A 16,872-nucleotide genomic window follows, 5' to 3' on the forward strand; every position below is an offset into this window, starting at 1 on the left:
GCTGCATAAGTTTTCCCTTCTTCATTTGCAGACCTCAAGTAGAATTTCAGTGATGGGATTCAGAGGGACAGAAATGTTTATGTCAAGTCATTTGATTGTTATAGCAATTTGTTGCAATTTGTAACAATTTTTTTTAAAGGAGCAAACCCGGAAGTGTTGGTTGCTTCCAAGAGAAAATGAAAGTGTCCTTCATATGGTGGAGAAGAAACTTATGTTGAATAAGTGGATGACCAAAGTACAAATTAATTTAGCTAAAAATATTTCCAAGCTCTCATCAAGAGGAGGATTGTTACACTCAGATCAAGATCTCAGCAATGGAGGATCTACAGTAAACATTGTAGGAGAAATAATTAATCAAATAATAAAATATAAAGGATTAACTTGCCAAGTATGTATACATAGAAAAACACTTCTTACAGAGTGACATCAAACTCACTTCAAAGAGGTATTGAAGTCATGAAAAACAATTGAACTCTAAAGAAAACAAAGAAGAATGCTTCAATCAATATAATGTAGAACTTGACCACCAACCATTTCATTCTGAATTCAGCCCCAAAATTACAATTGGTTGTAACTTCCCTAACAAAATTCAAAGAAACTGTACTAATTTTTTTCACTACTCTAAAACATAGAACACAAAGACACCTTTCCCATTTGTACATGAAAACAGAAATCCTCAGCCTTACTCTTCTCACCACAAAATAAGTAACAGAAGAAAGACACGAAAAAAACAGAAGAAGAAATCAGAAATCTATTCATGGGACGTAACCATTCTCAAGGATTGGTTGAGTTCTAGTTACTGCTGCAGAAGGCATTTTACTAGCTCCAACCCAGATTGTGTTGAAAGACTCACCTTGATCAGCTTTTCTTTCCATTTTCCTGATTTTCTTTGCTCTTGTGTGCCTAACAAGAAGAATACAAACCAAACCCATTGAAACCAATCCAACCAATAAACATATAATAGCTCCCACCCACCACCTCCACAGCTTCCACTCCTTCCTCACTTCCCTCTTGGGCTGTTCAACAACAATGGAGAAATGGCCTTGGTTGCGTGTGGAACATACATTGGGGAGGGTCATGTTAGCAAGCAACACAGACCCATCTATATTGAATGTAACACATTTTGCAGTCCAATTCAACCCTGAAGGCAACATGAACTGGGGGAAATGGATAGAAATGGGATCCCCAGTTACGCGAAGATCCATCGGTGTAATGACACTGAAGATAAAATTGGAGGCATCATAAACCCTGAAACCAACCACAGGAGTGACAAATGAATGGCCTGGTACACTGTAGTAATGGGAAGACCAGTTGCCCAGATTTTGGTAGACTATAGCTAATCTCTTGATGTAAGGTGAAGTCATGATTCTGGGTGGCAACCTGAAACCACTAAAGTTAGCTCCTCTGTTCCAAAGGCTACCACTCCTGAACCGAACAACTGAGGCTTCCATACCTGATAAATTTGCAGGAAGGGAAACTTTGTATGGAATGCTGGAGTGAGATCGAGAAAGCCTTTTGGAGGCATATTGTTGAAGAATATCATCTAAAATGCGAGCAGAGTTGTTCTGTAAACTTTGGGAAAAAGATGAAAAGAAGAGAGAGAAACTGATGATGCAGATAAAATGCAAGCTTTTACCATAGTAACCCATGGAAAAGAATCTCAACTTCTCCGATCTTGTCAGTCAGCATCTCAATAAATGGATTAATAGTTATCAGAAAGAGAAACCCAATAATGATTAATATCAGCAATCCCCTTCCAAAACTATATGAAGAATGCAGGTTTGCTGCATCTGGGTTGATGGTCGGGAAGGAAGAACTGCCATAATGAGATTTGTTACTTTATGTTCCTCTCTCTAGAAATGGGATCCAACCCATAAAGAGCAATCAAACTAATGATGTATTCCAAGAGGAATAATACGATTACGATGCTCCTCCATCAAATTCTAATGGCTAATGATTTCACCCCGGAAGGGGAAAAAAACCCCAATAGAAAACAAAAGAAAAGGGTGGTACCCAATATCCAAGGCAGAAGGGATGAAGATTGAATCACCAATTCAAGGGGAGAAGAAGGGAATCCTGCAACAATGGTCAGAAACCATGTGAGAGAAAGACGATAGGAATGGGAAAGGGAAAGCTGGAGAATGGAGCGGAAGAGGTGGCCACACACCTACTGCAACCATGGAAAGCGGATTAGTAGGGATTATTGGGTTCCCTTCCTCCTACCAACAGAGTAGCTAGCTCATAATGATCTGTAAAAAAGAAAAGGAAAATGGGGTTTTGCTCATAAATTCCAAATTCAGAATCCAATTACCAACGCATTTTGAGGCACAGACTTCGGTTGAATAGTTATCAGTCCCTTGGAAGTCGTAACCTCTTCCGTTATAGAAAAGGAGATTCCAGATTGGCAATGGAAGAAGATACTCTTTGGCTCTTTGCTTTCAGAAATTTAATTTCTCCATTTTTTTTTTTTAAATTCTCGTTAGCCTAAAACTAGATTTTGGTTGTGTTGGATCGGTTGAAGTGTTTGTGGAAAGGCAAAGTCTTCAAAATGAGAAGGAAATGGTTAGTCAAGTTTGGACAAACGATGACAACGAAGCGCGGTTGAAGGGCGAAGTGGAGAGCAGAATCATGAAAAAGCTATTCCTTTACTCAATTTTTTTTTTCCTTTTTTCTTTTGGGTAAGCTCAGAGAAGCTAAGTCAATATCTGCAATGAATGCCATCTATTTCTAGGCTGAGGGGAGTCCCCTGCTCTCTCCCCTAACCATGGAGGCTGGGGACGAAGGGTGTCAAATGGTATGGTTTGGTTTGGTTTGATTTAGTTTGGTCTACAATGTTAGAGGTAGAAATTAAAATCAAATCGCTTGTTAATTTTTTTTTTTTTATTGATGTTATTATTAACGGGTATACAAGTCTTTAGCCTGACTAGTCCCATGAGCTCACAATGATTCCACAATCGTATGGATCGGGTCATACTAGGATTGAATGAGAAATATTTAACTTCTACCCAAAACAGTGAATAATATTAATGGTTAATAATATCTTTGCCTTAAGAACCACATGCTTCTTAAGGCAAAGATCCCTTGCCAACTCAGCTATCCCTTGGAGTTAAATACTTTATTAAACGATTCTATGAATTGAAATATTATTAAACGGTTCCATAGTTCTTGAACTTTTTTTTGGTAAATGTTCTACATTTCCCAAACTATTTCATAAAAAATGTCTGGTGCAAATCTATCTCATCTTTTTTCAGTGATTATAAACAATTTCTTCAATATGGATTATGGGGATGTTGTCATGGTAAAAAAAAAAAAAAAAAAAAAAGATTGTTGTTTATATTAAAAAAAAAAAAAACCCCTAAAAGACAGTGTGGCCTCTACACCCAAACACAAAGAGGGCAAATGATTGCCGGATTCCATGAAAAACAGAAATGTTCATGCTTCTGCATTTACACACTGCATTTTAGGAAAATTTCTCCCAATATTTATTTAGTATATAAACCATAATTTATTTGATTTGATTTAAAAAAAAATAATAATCAATCTCATTTATTAAACCAAAATTGAACAATTTATCAAATGGTTTGCAGTTCTAATATAAATGGCTCCATTCAATTTCATATATAGGTTTGGTTTTACTTTAACACCCTTACCAAGGTAAAGTTTTAGTAATAGGTATCATATGGGTTGATATAGACAAATGATAAAATAAAATAAAGGATGCTATGCTCAGACACATGGGTTGGACAAAGTTGTTGATATAGTAGATATAGACTGCCACGAGCCTTTTTTTTTTTTTTTTTGGTCAAGTGTTTATTATTCAAGAGTGTCCATTGCTCCAGACAAGGGTGTGGTCCCCACGAGGGGCACGATAGTCATTGCATACCCCTATTCCCAGGCCTTAAGAAGGGCACCGTGATCATGACATGCCCCTGTTCCCAGACACAAGCAAGGGCATTCCTCCGAGAAAGGGTATGATTGTCATTGCACGCCGCTTGTGTCCGTCGCCCAACCCACTCTCAAATTGAAAACTCTGTTTTTTTTAGGGGGTTTGAAAAAACGAATGCCCTTTTAAACAAAGGGCTCGGGATGCAAGCGTGGATTTCTTAAGATAGAGAAGCAACCAATCAGAGAGTCTTTTAGTGCCACTTGTCGTAGAAAGGGAGCTCTGGTGGATAGAGATAGAGAGCTCTAACCAGAGACTATCTCTGAGAGAGAGAGAGAGAGAGAGAGAGGGACTGTGTTATTGTTCTTGTTCTTGTTGGGAAGCCATGGCAACGATGGCGTACGCAGGCACATCTACGATGGCGGTAGCGGTGTTGGGTTCCCGTCTTCCCTCGACCAGGAAGTGTTCACGCTGCTCCGCTCTGCCTTCTCTACCACCTCGCCCCACCACTCTCTCATCTTCCATCTCTTTCAAACACTTCCCAGGTGAACACTACAACCTCTTAACCATCTCTTATTTAACACAGTTAATCAAGTAAGGATTAGGATATTGCACAAGTAAACCAGAGGGAAAGGTTTGGTACATTTTGCTAAATTTGCAATTTGTACTCTAATTTGAACTGAAGAAGTTGAAATAGAGATTGATACATTATTTTGGGGTTACATATGCACTTAGGTTGTTTCCAATTCTTTGTGAAACCCTGCAACTGCTGCACCCTATTCCTTTTTTGTTTATGAATTTAGCTCAGTAAATTAATTAAATTGATTGGGGGAAGCTTCAGTGTCATTAATCCAGACCTGGGTATGTGGGAGATACTTAAATATGGAAGCAATGAGACCATACTGCTTGGAATCAGAGTATAGAAGGAACCAAGCCCATTAACTTCATGGATTCCTTGGGGCATTCGAATCGTCTGGCATGGGAAAATAATTATGTAACCCAATTTTCCTGTTAAAAAAAAAGATCACTTTCTTCTGCATTCTCAAGAGGAATGCAATAACAAGGCTGCCCTTCCTTATAGATCGATGTGGTATGAATTCTTCTCTTTGATTTGGACAAAGAAACTTCTGATTTAATTCTTTCTTACTAGAAATAAGGACTTAACCTCTGCTGATACCAGGTGCATATCCACATTCCCCCCTTCCCCCCCCCCCTTTAAAGTTAGCACTCCAATATGGGTTGGTTTCACAATTTTTAAGTACAAGCTCTCTGTTTGCCAAGTAACTTATAAAAGCTTAGGCCAGTATGATTGGTGACTTTGTGTGGTTTCTTAAAGCTCAATTCATTGTGTCTTGGGTGTGCCAAGGCCTTAAGTAATGTGCTTTATTTTTTGTAATCACTGGTAGAACTGTTTCCGAACCCAAGTCCTTGAGTTAGGGTTGCAAGTAGCTTAAATTCTGTTTTGAACTTGAGTTTAAAGGAGGGACAAAGTGCATACACTCTGTAAAACTGTTCAGATAACCTTTTCAACATGTTTAATCTTCAAAGAAATATAAGCAAACTCATTGGAAAAAATTCTGATTCAGCTTAAGATATTTAGCATTTTTAGGTCCAACATCTCCTTGATCTAATTAAAATTTTGCTTAGGTGTGATACTTCTTCCTACTATTTATCTTTAGTTTCTCAATATTATATCCTTGTCAACCATTGGCCGTATTCATTTGGTTTATTTTATTTTTAGGAGATTCATCCTTGTAGGATAGTTGTTACTTAACAAAATACATTCTCCTTTTTTCAAAAAATTAAATAAAAAAGTAAAGAAAATTCTCTATACTTAACTGAATATGCATTAGTATGGGTTCTTCTAATAGTTTTGTTACTTGCATTGGCTATTTATATCTTGGAGATTCAATATGGTCTCATAAGATATTAGTCCTATAACATAACAATCTGCTCAATGTAACTGTACAAATGATATGTTTTTGGTGGTTCTTCAAAGCAGAGGCACAGAGGTTTTCTTTGCATCAGATCAGAGCCTCTTCCACAGAAGAGAGCACCATTGAGGTTGGAGAAGTGTTCGAAGACTTGAAAGGAAAGGTGAAAGCCTCCCTACCCTCTTGATTCTGTAGCATTTAGTTATAGATTGGACCAGTAAGACCTGATTGTCTGCTTGATCAATTGCCAAACAACATCCTGACTAAAGTTGGACAATGTGTTCTCTGAATGTCCTGGCAGTGGGTGTCCTTGTCCATGCGTACTTTCCTCTTATTTTCCCTATTGATTATATTCCACTTGTCAGCTTTAAATCCAAGTCTGTCTCATTTTTGTAAATAGTGGGATGCACTCGAAAATAAGTCCACTGTACTTCTCTATGGAGGTGGGGCGATAGTTGCGGTTTGGTTATCTTCAATTGTGGTTGGCGCCATCAACTCAGTTCCTTTGGTATGCATGAATACTTTCTTGCTTTTATTTCTTATTCTGAAACAAATTAATACAAGGGACGATGGTTTTGTACCCATTAATTGCTTCTCCAAAACTTCAAGTAACTGTGTCACTTTCTGTTTTTGGCCCTTACAAATTCTGGAATGGGTTTTCTTTCTCTTTCCAGCTTCCAAAGATCATGGAGTTAGTAGGGCTTGGATACACTGGATGGTTTGTCTACCGGTACCTTCTTTTCAAGGTAAAATCAATCTGGGAAACACTGTTCAATAGCATATTTTATCTACCAAGATTAAACCATTGTACAATATGATAGAGGTTGGTATTGAGATGGCAGCTTCAGTAAGAAATTTTCTTCCATCAACTTGATACATTTAGTGGATTGATTTTGTTATTTATGGTTTATGATTGACGAAATTGTTATGTATTTTAAAAACTGTGGATCCTACCAATATTTAAATAACCACTAGCATTTGCAATTCCTATTTCCATTGGAAGAGTCCAGTTTCAAACACGATAGATTATGGAATTCATGTCATCAGAATCAACAAGAAAACTTGAAATGATGGTTTGCTCATTGTAATTGTATATTACATTATGTATTATACTAACAAGTTTATTTATTATATCCAGTCTAGCAGAAAAGAACTAGCTTCAGATATTGAAGCATTGAAGAAGAAGATTGCTGGAACCGAGTAGAGCTGCAACTGGATGACAAGTTTATTTTGCATTCTGTTTGGCCATTGATTATTCTGTGTTTTTTCTAGGAGTTATATACATAAAAAGAACCTGAATTCTGTACTGTACACACTACTCTCTCCTTACTCTCCTCCCCCCCCCACAACAACCTCCCCTCCGCATCTTGTATCAATCAACTTGTTCCATGGTATTAAGACAATTATTTTCTTTTGGAAATAATCTCAAAGCTTGTTTTTCATCTGAAAAAGAAATGTCGTAGCTTGCTTGCTTCAGAATGCAGAAATGCTAACCTACAAATTGAGCTGTTTGCCTGTAGAGTCAGCTGTTACACCGCATGCTGGTCCCTTGCAAGCGTTCATCTCCCTTCTGAAACCTAGGGACTTGAACATCTCTCTAAAGTTAGGATACCAGATGCAACTTTTTAATATCAGCAATAGTTTGATATGCATAATTGCGCAGCTGGGGTAATTCCTACTATGATGTAATGATCTGCTCAAACAAAATTGAAAAAAGGGAAAAGCAACAATATATGATCCTAGATCATAGTTTCCAACTTGAGTTTTCGACTCTGATTCTAGTATTGTACTGAGACTAACTTAATCTGCAAAACTTGCCATGGCAAATGAGTTCTCAAAAATTGCATTCAGAATGTCTAGGAAGAATTGAATTCAACTTTGAACACTTCTTTTTTGCTATATCTTGTGGGCTATTAGACCTCAGCTGGTGGCATGACCATGGTTCCACAAAGTGCAAGCATAATTCGATCACTTGATGAACATGAACTTCAGATCTGGACTCGGTGCGGATTGGGTTCACAGAGGATTCTCAGCCACTGACTCCGACACATCTTGACTTCACCCAACTAACCCAGGCCAGCAAAATTTTATATGATGAAAACGCATGGGCAATTGCAGTTCAGCAGTTGAACTTCAACTGCTGTTCCCTGCATACTGCAGTGAGGATGTTTGTATAAGGATTGCAGTAACGGCTTAAAAAAAGAGCAACCTAGTGCATGAGGTTCCTGTTACTGCTGTGTCTGGGAGGGACAAATGTATGCAGTAATGCTTCAGTAATGTAAAAAATTTGCAATGCAACTGCATAGTTGGCTAGTTCTGGGGAAAAGTGTGAGGGGGGGGGGTTAAGTTGGCAAGGAAAGGGAAGGAAATGATAGAATAAAAGCGAAAGAACCTTGTCCACTTACATGGCTCTATTTCCAGACACATGAGGCAGGCTGCTAAAGGACAGAGGAATCTCTTCACAGCCCACCCCATGTGTTTGGCCATGGAATTTGCAAGGAATAAATACAGGAAGTGGAGATAGGGTAAGATTCAATGGGAGAGATAGACACAAAAATAACCCTTTATGAATATTGCTAGTCATTGGTAGGATTTTGAAAGTGAGTGGAAGTGGAAAAAATAAGGTGATCACCAAACAAGAATAAATGCATTTAATGAGATTAATAAGTTTTGCATCCCACCTAATCAAACACTCATATTTGTGATAGTTTATGAGAAAAAGTACAAGTTCTCACCCCTTTTTTCCTTTTCCGTTTTTATCCGGCGAACAAACAGGACTAGTGTCATAGTTTGTTTGAGGGTGGATCCTGTAATTTATGGTAGCAAAAGTAAGAATTTTCATTAATTCTCATGTGGATCTGAATTTATGATTCTAGCACACTTCAATACTAGAATCTGTCAATCTTATTTATGATAAGATCCCATTTTCAAAATGAGTTCAATCTTATTTATTACTGAGCCTCTATTTCTTTCATCATAAAATTCCCAAATGTCAAATTGAAGTAAAGAATATTGCTTTTCCTGTCTTTCAACACAAAACTGTGCAAAAAATAGTACCACGGAACTCCACATCCAAAAATGAAACAAATTCAGAAATTTTCTTTTTAAGTGGTAAAAAATGAATGCCAGATTTCTTGAATCATAGTACCTTTTGGCGTGTGCAAGGGAGTGTTGCTTGAGAGGAACAACGGGGAAGAAAAGAAGTAAAGCAGGATTGTGCTAAACAGCTTCTACTCTGATCATAGAATGAGACCGATCTGTTAGATCTAACATTCACTGTTTTTTTTTTCTTTTCAGGAATTCAAAGCCACCTTAGCCTTATCAATAGTCACCATTTTATGGTGTAAGAGATGCCAGAGGTGATGCTAAATTGGGAGTAAGATGATAGACAGCCTACAGCACATTAATCAGATTTCTTTCTTTAACCACGTCCAGAACAAAGGGAAAAATTAGCACCCTCAACTACTAACTCAAGCATCAATGCAACCCCTCCCCCAAAATAAATTCCCTTTACAGTTAATCACAATCTTGCTCAGGTCAAAGAAACGGATCCATTGGACCCACCCACCAACCCATTAAACATCTGATCCACTGCAGCTATTTTGTGTGTTCTGCTAGGGCTAAAGAAACGAAATCAATCCAATAATCTTAAATGGGTGTAGTGCCACTCTGAGTTAGTGCTTGATGGTGAGCTCTGCTCGGAGATGGAGAATGCCTTTGATGAAGAAAAGGCTGTCTTCAGCCATGAAGGTTGTCCATGGTAAAGCAAACAGGTTTCGGTACCCAACTGCCTTCCCTCCTGTGAAAGTATAGTTACCTTTGTATTTGCTCTGATACTCCTCTGTAGACTTTGCCCTTGCTGCAAATTCATAGTCCACCGCAAAGCTCACAGATCCCTTCTCCTGCATCCCCAAAAATAGTCCAAAGCAGTGGAACGAGCTAGCCTGGTCCATATTACAATGAGCTGACAGGAAGAATCCCTGTCCACCCAGGTGAAACGCCTGTGAATAAACCCTCCCTGATGGAAACAGGTTTGCACATTCCTCCCTTTTCAAGTCCAAGTACACCACACACTGCTGCCTTGGCAGCTCAAATTCCACTACCTTGACTGGTCGGTACTTGTAGGCTCTCTCCACAAAGTGACGGGTGGCAGCAGCAGACTCCTCAGCAGCCAAGGAACGTTGTCGGTGAGGGGCCTCAGCCTTGAAAAAGAGGGCTTCAATAACAACTTTTGATGCTAGCTCATGATCAAAGTCATTGCAGGTGAGGATCTTCTTCAGCTTTCGGCATGTCATGAAAGGGAAACGGATGAGACGGCCCAGGCGTGTGCCCAAGATCTCCCGTCGCTCCTCCAGCTTGGGGTACTGGGCTCGGGCCCATTTCAGCACAAAATCATAGACTGCATCCTCTGATGCCACCTGGAGATCGTCGCTGGACAGAATGGCCTCAATTCCTGCTAGCGGCAAGTTCAACACTTCTTCTTGAAACCTGGTTAGAGCAAGAAATAATTATTATTTCAGAAAAGGCAGATAAAGAGGTCAATCTCATGCGAAGAAACTTGCTTCAAATTCATGTTATGTGCAATCTTGCATCCACATTTCTGCAATGAGCAACCAAAACAGCCAACTGGCCCAACCCTATGATATGTGCTGTCCTGTGTAGACTAGAAGGGTTGGATCCCCCTGTCAATGCAAGCAATGACTAGGAGTCAGTTTATTAGTGTTTAAAATCTGTGCTAACTAAAAGGCCTAAAACCAGAGTCCAAGGAACACTTAATTCACTCTGTGACAACAGGATGCTGCCAATACCATTACCTCGGCAGATGCTCATATGCAGAAGACGAGAGCATTTTCAGTCCCATTCACAAGAAGTGCCACTGGATTGTTCTAAAGGGGAAGAAAAGTACTTTATAGGTAACCTAAACAACTTTGGCATCAACTTATGGCACATGCAGAAAGGGAATCAACCACATAAGGCAGCTTCCTTGGCATTCAATTTCAAACTTCCAACCTCTTGAAATTAAATTCTCTAGATGTGCAGAAGACGACAGGAAAATAAAAAAAAGTTCCTTAAGTTTAATAGCTTTTATCACAGTCAAGCATGGATTAAAAACAGGGAAGGAAGGAGAAGGGAGAAAAGCCTTGATCTAATTTTACATTCAATAAAGAAAATGATAGAACTGAAATGAATTTGACACAGGAACAGAGTATCATGGAACATGGGAACTCACTTGGTTATGTCCTTGTAACGTGCAGCAAGGTATTGCTTTGCTGCATCAGTCAAAGGTTGAACCGCTTCAGCCATTAAAACACTGGAAGGGAGCTCCAAATAGAGTAATGCTGAATCAGGTGTCATGGGGAGGTTCCGCAGTAAACGGCTACAGTGTCTCATGCATGAAGCCACCTCGAATTTATCAGCAGCCATCAGCACATCCAGCAAAGCAGGAGCTGTCGTTGTTGATAGAGTATTGCTGTACATAAAATTAAGGAGTTCCATAAGGGCAGCTTCCTCTGTCCAAGTGGAAAAGATGAAATTGTAGTAAGCATTCCACGTTCAATAGCACATGCCACGTATACTCCAATATGGCATTATGGTGGCAATGCGATTACAAGAACTAGTCCAACCCGAAACTTCATAGGATTTTAAATGCAACATAAACCAGCCACAGGAAACAAGTATCCCAGATTTCTTAGGAAATGAACCCATGATTTCTAACAGACAACTAATGTTAATTAACGCCATAAAAGCATGAAGTTATGTTGCCCGGATTTCCATAAGAATTAAGAAAAACATAACTAAAAAAATTTGCCAAGCAAAGTGTTTCTGTAGCTACCAGAAGCATTGATGCGCAGCGTCACATGTCTCTGTTCTGATTCTCTCATCCCATTTGAGAATAGCTACAAAAATATATATATATATATATATATTAGAACAACAGATCAAACAATAATTTAAAAAGGAATAAGATTTAAAAATTAGATATTCACCTTGTAGAAAAAGGGACTTTTTGCTGCTAAAATCGGAGAACTAATGTGTATGGTCCGGACTCTCAGAACTGTTGTACAGTCCATGCTCCAAGACAAATCATTGCTGTATGAATCCTCATCACCTATGAAAGTAATAAGCTGTCTCAATATTTGTACAACACAACTGGAGGGTGATGTAGGATAGAATAAAAGGAATCACTATATACCAACATCAATTTCAGAAAAAAAAAAAAAAATGCAGTGTGAACATTTCATCGCAAGTGCCATCTGATCAATTCCTATATTTATATGCCACAACTAAAAGTACCCAGAGATTAAATGATACAACTAAAAATTCCCAGAGATGTGGTCAGGCAACGATGTTTACCCTTGAATAACATGGTCATCAACATTCAATAGTTTAAAGAGAGTCAAATTATCCTGCTAATTCGTTATGTATTAACAGATAATCATTAGAGAGAGAGAGAGAGAGAGATTTAAGGCAAGGCGATAAAAATAGATGATAATAGAAAACAAATCAAGGGTGTATTGCTAAGAAAATTTTGTTAAACTTGAAAGAAATGTTTCTTTAACAAAGATCTTAAGGCTTTGCTTTCAATTATCCTGTGTTTCAGCATGTAATGCAATTTACCATTATTGATGGCCATACTTAAATCTAATGAGCAAGCATCCTAAAAGAAAATAAAAATGAGCATAAAAAATAAAACAAATGTTTGCACCTAGGAAAATGTTCCTTCTCTGGTGTTACTATTTCTTTGGGAGAACCAAGTAAAATCATCTATCTATTCATCTCTTGACTCTTGGTGACATCACCTACTAAGGCCAATGGGAGTCAACTCTCGTAGATCTTTTAATTTTGACATATCTTACTAACACTGCTAGAGAAGAGAGCCATCACCAGCTGGCAACTTGATGGTGCTTTTATTATCAATTTATATTTCTTCACTAAATTATCTAAATATAATGCGTATTTTAATCTACACCTTCGATTTTCTCAGGATTTTTTCTTCTTAAATTCATATCATTTTCAAAACTGATTCTGATCACTTTCGAATGGCAGTACCATCTGCCATGAGTCATCTTTACACACAAAGAAGTTGTTTCAGCACAGGAATAACAATTCAAGTTAACAAGGGGCTTAAAATGTGTTATTACAAAGTCAGTTATAAATATAACAAAGTGCCTTGACTTTTCACTAACAACCTGTTACTGTGGGAAAAAAATTCAAGTGAGATCAAATGTAAGAACTCTACTCAAGGGCGGTCCAATACCTGGAGGTGATTCTTCAATCATTGCCACAGCTTCCTCGTCTTGATTTTCATAGGCCACACCATCCTCCGTATCAGGCAGACCAACGTTCAAAATCTGCTCCTCCCGGAACACGGCATAATCCACAGCTGAAGATAAACAGCAACAAGGTACCATGATCACTAAAATCAATTACCATTAGCGCATCACAAATTTCATACACTATGTATTTATGCATGATACAGCAAGTACGAGTAAGCATAGAAGTGAACAGCTATAGCATTCCAAGAATTAAAGCAGCAACCAAGAAACATCATAAATGAGATGCATCAGTCTAAATTCTGGGAGTTCTTTTTCAAATGGGGACTATACTTCTAAAGATGAAACGTGAACTTCTCGTTACATTCTGAGGGACGGATAGCCTGATAGTAATGATAACGCCCTTTAATAATTTAGATTGTACAACATAGCAGAGGGACGGATAGCCTGTTATCTATATTTCTTTCAACTTCCGGTAGACTAGAGAACATGATCCCTAAAGCACCTTCCACCAATTCATTCTCAACGCGGGCTCTTTGTACCAAAATACTAGTTCCAGTAGACAATAGTCCATAAACCACAACGGTTTAAGAGAAAACACATGTTTTGGGTCAGGACCCCTACATACCTTTGCACCAAAAAATTCACGGTATTACATGAACTACATGAACGTGGTAGCAGGCACCCAAGCTTTATTTGTCTCTCACCAAACCAAAATGGAACAGTCACATAAAACTACAGATGCATCATTAAACACTCCAATGATTCTGAGCTCCAAGCTGAAGATGAAATCCCTCTTAAAATTCTCATTTTCTCGATAAATAAGAGGTTAGGAATTCCATCAAGGAAATTCTCTTGTGTAGCTAAGGGATAATAATGACAACAAAGAAAAGTAGCACTACAATAATAGAAGGTTATTGTTTCCCCGGGATGGACAGGCCTGTTTTTTGCCTTTATTGTCTTACGCAGGATTTTTTTTCTTTCTATTTAAATGCATGGATGAAGCTACCTAAAGAGGCTTGCCTCGTTTTCTTTGTTTTAGCATCCCCCAAGCCAGAAAGAAAAAGAAAGACCAGGGAAGAGAAAAAAATTATCTTTGAGGACCACAATAAGAGCTAATTATCCATTTTCTTATTTTTATCTCTCCCCTTTGCCTCGAGAATGTCAAGTAATAATTGAGATGATATGGCAACATAGAAACTTCACTCAATAAAGTAAATAAATTCATCCTCGACAATATCATGCCCATTCAAGATATCAGAGATTGCTTCTTCTAATGGTGAAGCACATGCAGCATTAAATTTATATGTATGAAGAAAATTCTGTTTATATATATGAAGCCAACGTAATTTCTAGGTTCTTGTTAGAAATACTTCTCCTACTGAGCAATTCGAAGTTCGAACAGTTTCTCATCTCACTTCCAATTGGTGACCTGATCCTAGAGGTCCAACTGATCTTTTAGCTTCATAATATCAATTTCAACCGGATTTTCTCAGCGTGCAGCCGATTTTTCCGTCATTCAACTTAACAACGAAAGAATTGTAAAATTGGGGGGGAAATGGAGAAAAGATGTATTTCCAATTAGCAATTAGGGTTCCGGGATAATCACTCTTTCATCAGCCCAGGGAAATGATATGCGTTAAATGGTTGACGTTCTGAGACAGTCTTTCTCCAATTCCAACGAAAAATAGAGGGGGGAGACTCCTAGGAAGTGAAAGCAATTAAAAGAACCCAAGCCCCAGACATGTATTATCTCAAACCCACAAATTAGCCAAAAAAAAAAAACACTAACCATTTTCCTTCTTGATCTCCTCTCTTCTTCGCTTCCGATTCCGAGCCCAATCAGCGATGGAATTACAACCTTCACCGTCAGATTTGTTCTCTGGCAGCCCTGCCATGATCTCAATTCGAAGAATTCGATCAGAAAAATTGCTATCATTAAACGCAAAACCAAAATCGCCATCGGAGCTAGCATGTGCATCAGGAGAGAAATCAGAATCCATGATAGTTCGGGGATCGAATAGATCCGTGTTCGAATCTTTCATACTCTTCTCAACTCTTAAAATTTTGTCCAAACATCAGCAATCAGAAGCTGATAAAGAACATAAATGACCAACAACAAGAAAGAAACCCCTTTTTTTCTCTAACCCTAACCCTAAAACTTTAAAAGCCTAACCTAGTGTACAGAGATGATAAAGAAACGCCTCTGGAATCTGGAAGGTGGAGGAAGGAAGAGGATCGGTTACAGTATAAATAAAGAAGAAAGGTGAGGTGAGAGATCTGTGTTTCCATCCAACTCCCAAAGTCTGAAAAGCCAAACTGCGACAGCAAGAGAAAACAGGCGCAGCCGACCTAAACCTTCCACACACCCCTATCTCTCTCTCTCGCTCTCTGTCCTCTCCTACCTGCTAATCCGTCCTATCCATTCCCATCTTAATAATAAAAGGATGAAAAATTCATCCTTCCATTTTCAATCAAATGGTAGGCTTGGTTAGCCCCCACCCACCTCTCTTTTTATTACAAAAATGATTCACTCAACCATTATTACCACCTGGCAGTGTAAATTGGTCAAATTTTTTATATAATTGGTTCGAAGGCTCTCTGCTTACCTGTCAAATTTCATTCAATTTTTTTTTAAGAGTATTGGATGAAAGGTTTTTTGCTTATCTGTCAAATTTCAATCCATTTTAAATTTATCTGTTTACCTGTTAAAATTTGGTTGACAGTAGAATTTTTCTGAGAGTATGGAAGAATTAGTATTGGATTGGTGAGGTCGTTAGAATTTTTGACAGTTATAGTGTTGGACTGAAGGTCGTTAAATTTTTTGTATAGTTGGAATATTGGACCAAAGGTCTTCTGCTTATCTGGAAAATTTTAATCTATTTTGAATTTTTCCAAGAGCATTGGGGTAAAAAATTTTGCACAGCTGGAGCATTGGACTGAAGGTTCTTGCTTACCTATCAAATTTCAATTAATTTTAAATTTTACCAAGAGCATGGTTTGAAAATTTGGTTTGAGATCAGCAATGGGATTAAATTTTTTGTATAGTTGGAGTGTTGGACCAAAGGTCCTCTGTTTATCTGTCAAATTTCAATGGATTTTGAATTTTTCCTCTACAATTTGTATACCAACTCCTCCTGGTCAATCTTGTATCAATGTATAGTACGAGTAAGGTCAAAAACATCACAAAAAAAGTTATTTTAAAGAAAAACAAGGGCAAAATTGTTGGATCTCAATTGATACGAATTTATCCGGATCAATATGAATACCACGAACTTAAACCATGTCCAAGAGGAAAAACAAGGTTTTGAAAGACTTGAAGGACTATATACATTGCGGGGTATGGCTGTACGGGGATTTAAGTATTGATGACGATGTCGTTTAGCATTGATACTAATATTGATATTGGTACGGATCAGTCATATTGAACAGGATCACTTTTACCTCCCAAGATTTCATACTTTTTCTTAAACTATTTTTCTCTTCTTGATTTTTGTACCATCGATCTAGTGTCGAGTTGGTATCAATATCAGCCATGATTGATCCGATCCTGATACCTAAATCCATGGTCTTGGTTGTGCCCAATATCAAAACATGATTAATACAATATCGACGTATACCTACAAACTTTGTCCCTTTCTAATCTCTTGGACAATATTGTAAACTCATTTCAAAAGTGTCTTTCTTTGTAGGGAAAAATAAACATGTCTTGTTGGTGTAAGAAATGCCTAGAGACAAGGCGCATGAAAAGAGGACGTTGCCCGCAAGCCAAGGCTTTTTT

At 38.1% G+C, this 16,872-nt stretch overlaps 3 protein-coding genes across 4 annotated transcripts; 1 reads left to right on the forward strand and 2 right to left on the reverse strand.

The window, feature by feature from the left end:
* Nucleotides 1-467: 467 nt before the first annotated feature.
* Nucleotides 468-2,737, reverse strand: LOC122060504. 2 transcript variants are annotated; one of them, XM_042623605.1, is made up of 2 exons: nucleotides 2,168-2,737; nucleotides 468-2,076 (listed from the first exon to the last, which is right to left on the reverse strand). In XM_042623605.1, the coding sequence occupies exon 2, from the start codon at nucleotides 1,647-1,649 to the stop codon at nucleotides 756-758; it is 894 nt and encodes a 297-aa protein (XP_042479539.1). In that variant the 5' UTR covers nucleotides 1,650-2,076; nucleotides 2,168-2,737; the 3' UTR covers nucleotides 468-755. The 2 variants fall into 2 exon arrangements, with proteins under 2 accessions (XP_042479539.1, XP_042479540.1); XM_042623606.1 differs by lacking the exon at nucleotides 2,168-2,737 and having other exon boundaries at nucleotides 468-1,380; nucleotides 1,454-1,582.
* Nucleotides 2,738-4,129: 1,392 nt separating this feature from the next.
* On the forward strand, nucleotides 4,130-7,240 carry LOC122060505 (protein CURVATURE THYLAKOID 1A, chloroplastic). The gene is made up of 5 exons (XM_042623607.1): nucleotides 4,130-4,428; nucleotides 5,886-5,980; nucleotides 6,218-6,325; nucleotides 6,492-6,563; nucleotides 6,956-7,240. Exons 1-5 carry the CDS (start codon nucleotides 4,269-4,271, stop codon nucleotides 7,019-7,021), a joined length of 501 nt encoding a protein of 166 aa, XP_042479541.1. The 5' UTR covers nucleotides 4,130-4,268; the 3' UTR covers nucleotides 7,022-7,240.
* A 1,962-nt stretch (nucleotides 7,241-9,202) lies between these two features.
* Nucleotides 9,203-15,552, reverse strand: LOC122060503 (BTB/POZ domain-containing protein POB1-like). Its single transcript, XM_042623604.1, has 6 exons — nucleotides 14,884-15,552; nucleotides 13,076-13,201; nucleotides 11,805-11,926; nucleotides 11,651-11,714; nucleotides 11,048-11,327; nucleotides 9,203-10,305 (listed from the first exon to the last, which is right to left on the reverse strand). The coding sequence occupies exons 1-6, from the start codon at nucleotides 15,134-15,136 to the stop codon at nucleotides 9,492-9,494; spliced, it is 1,659 nt and encodes a 552-aa protein (XP_042479538.1). The 5' UTR covers nucleotides 15,137-15,552; the 3' UTR covers nucleotides 9,203-9,491.
* Between the last annotated feature and the right edge of the window lie 1,320 nt (nucleotides 15,553-16,872).

The sequence above is a fragment of the Macadamia integrifolia genome, chromosome 14 (genome assembly GCF_013358625.1).
Source record: "Macadamia integrifolia cultivar HAES 741 chromosome 14, SCU_Mint_v3, whole genome shotgun sequence".
NCBI lineage: Eukaryota > Viridiplantae > Streptophyta > Magnoliopsida > Proteales > Proteaceae > Macadamia > Macadamia integrifolia.

Coding starts and splice junctions, on each gene's coding strand:
- LOC122060504 (XM_042623605.1), bottom strand. CDS start 1,649: ATGGGTTACTATGGTAAAAGCTTGCATTTTATCTGCATCATCAGTTTC.
- LOC122060505 (XM_042623607.1), top strand. CDS start 4,269: ATGGCAACGATGGCGTACGCAGGCACATCTACGATGGCGGTAGCGGTG. Junction 4,429..5,885: donor CTCTTTCAAACACTTCCCAG/GTGAACACTACA, acceptor TCTTCAAAGCAG/AGGCACAGAGGTTTTCTTTG. Junction 6,326..6,491: donor CCATCAACTCAGTTCCTTTG/GTATGCATGAAT, acceptor TTCTCTTTCCAG/CTTCCAAAGATCATGGAGTT.
- LOC122060503 (XM_042623604.1), bottom strand. CDS start 15,136: ATGAAAGATTCGAACACGGATCTATTCGATCCCCGAACTATCATGGAT. Junction 13,202..14,883: donor GGAGATCAAGAAGGAAAATG/GTTAGTGTTTTT, acceptor GTTTATCTTCAG/CTGTGGATTATGCCGTGTTC. Junction 11,328..11,650: donor GCTGCGCATCAATGCTTCTG/GTAGCTACAGAA, acceptor CCACTTGGACAG/AGGAAGCTGCCCTTATGGAA.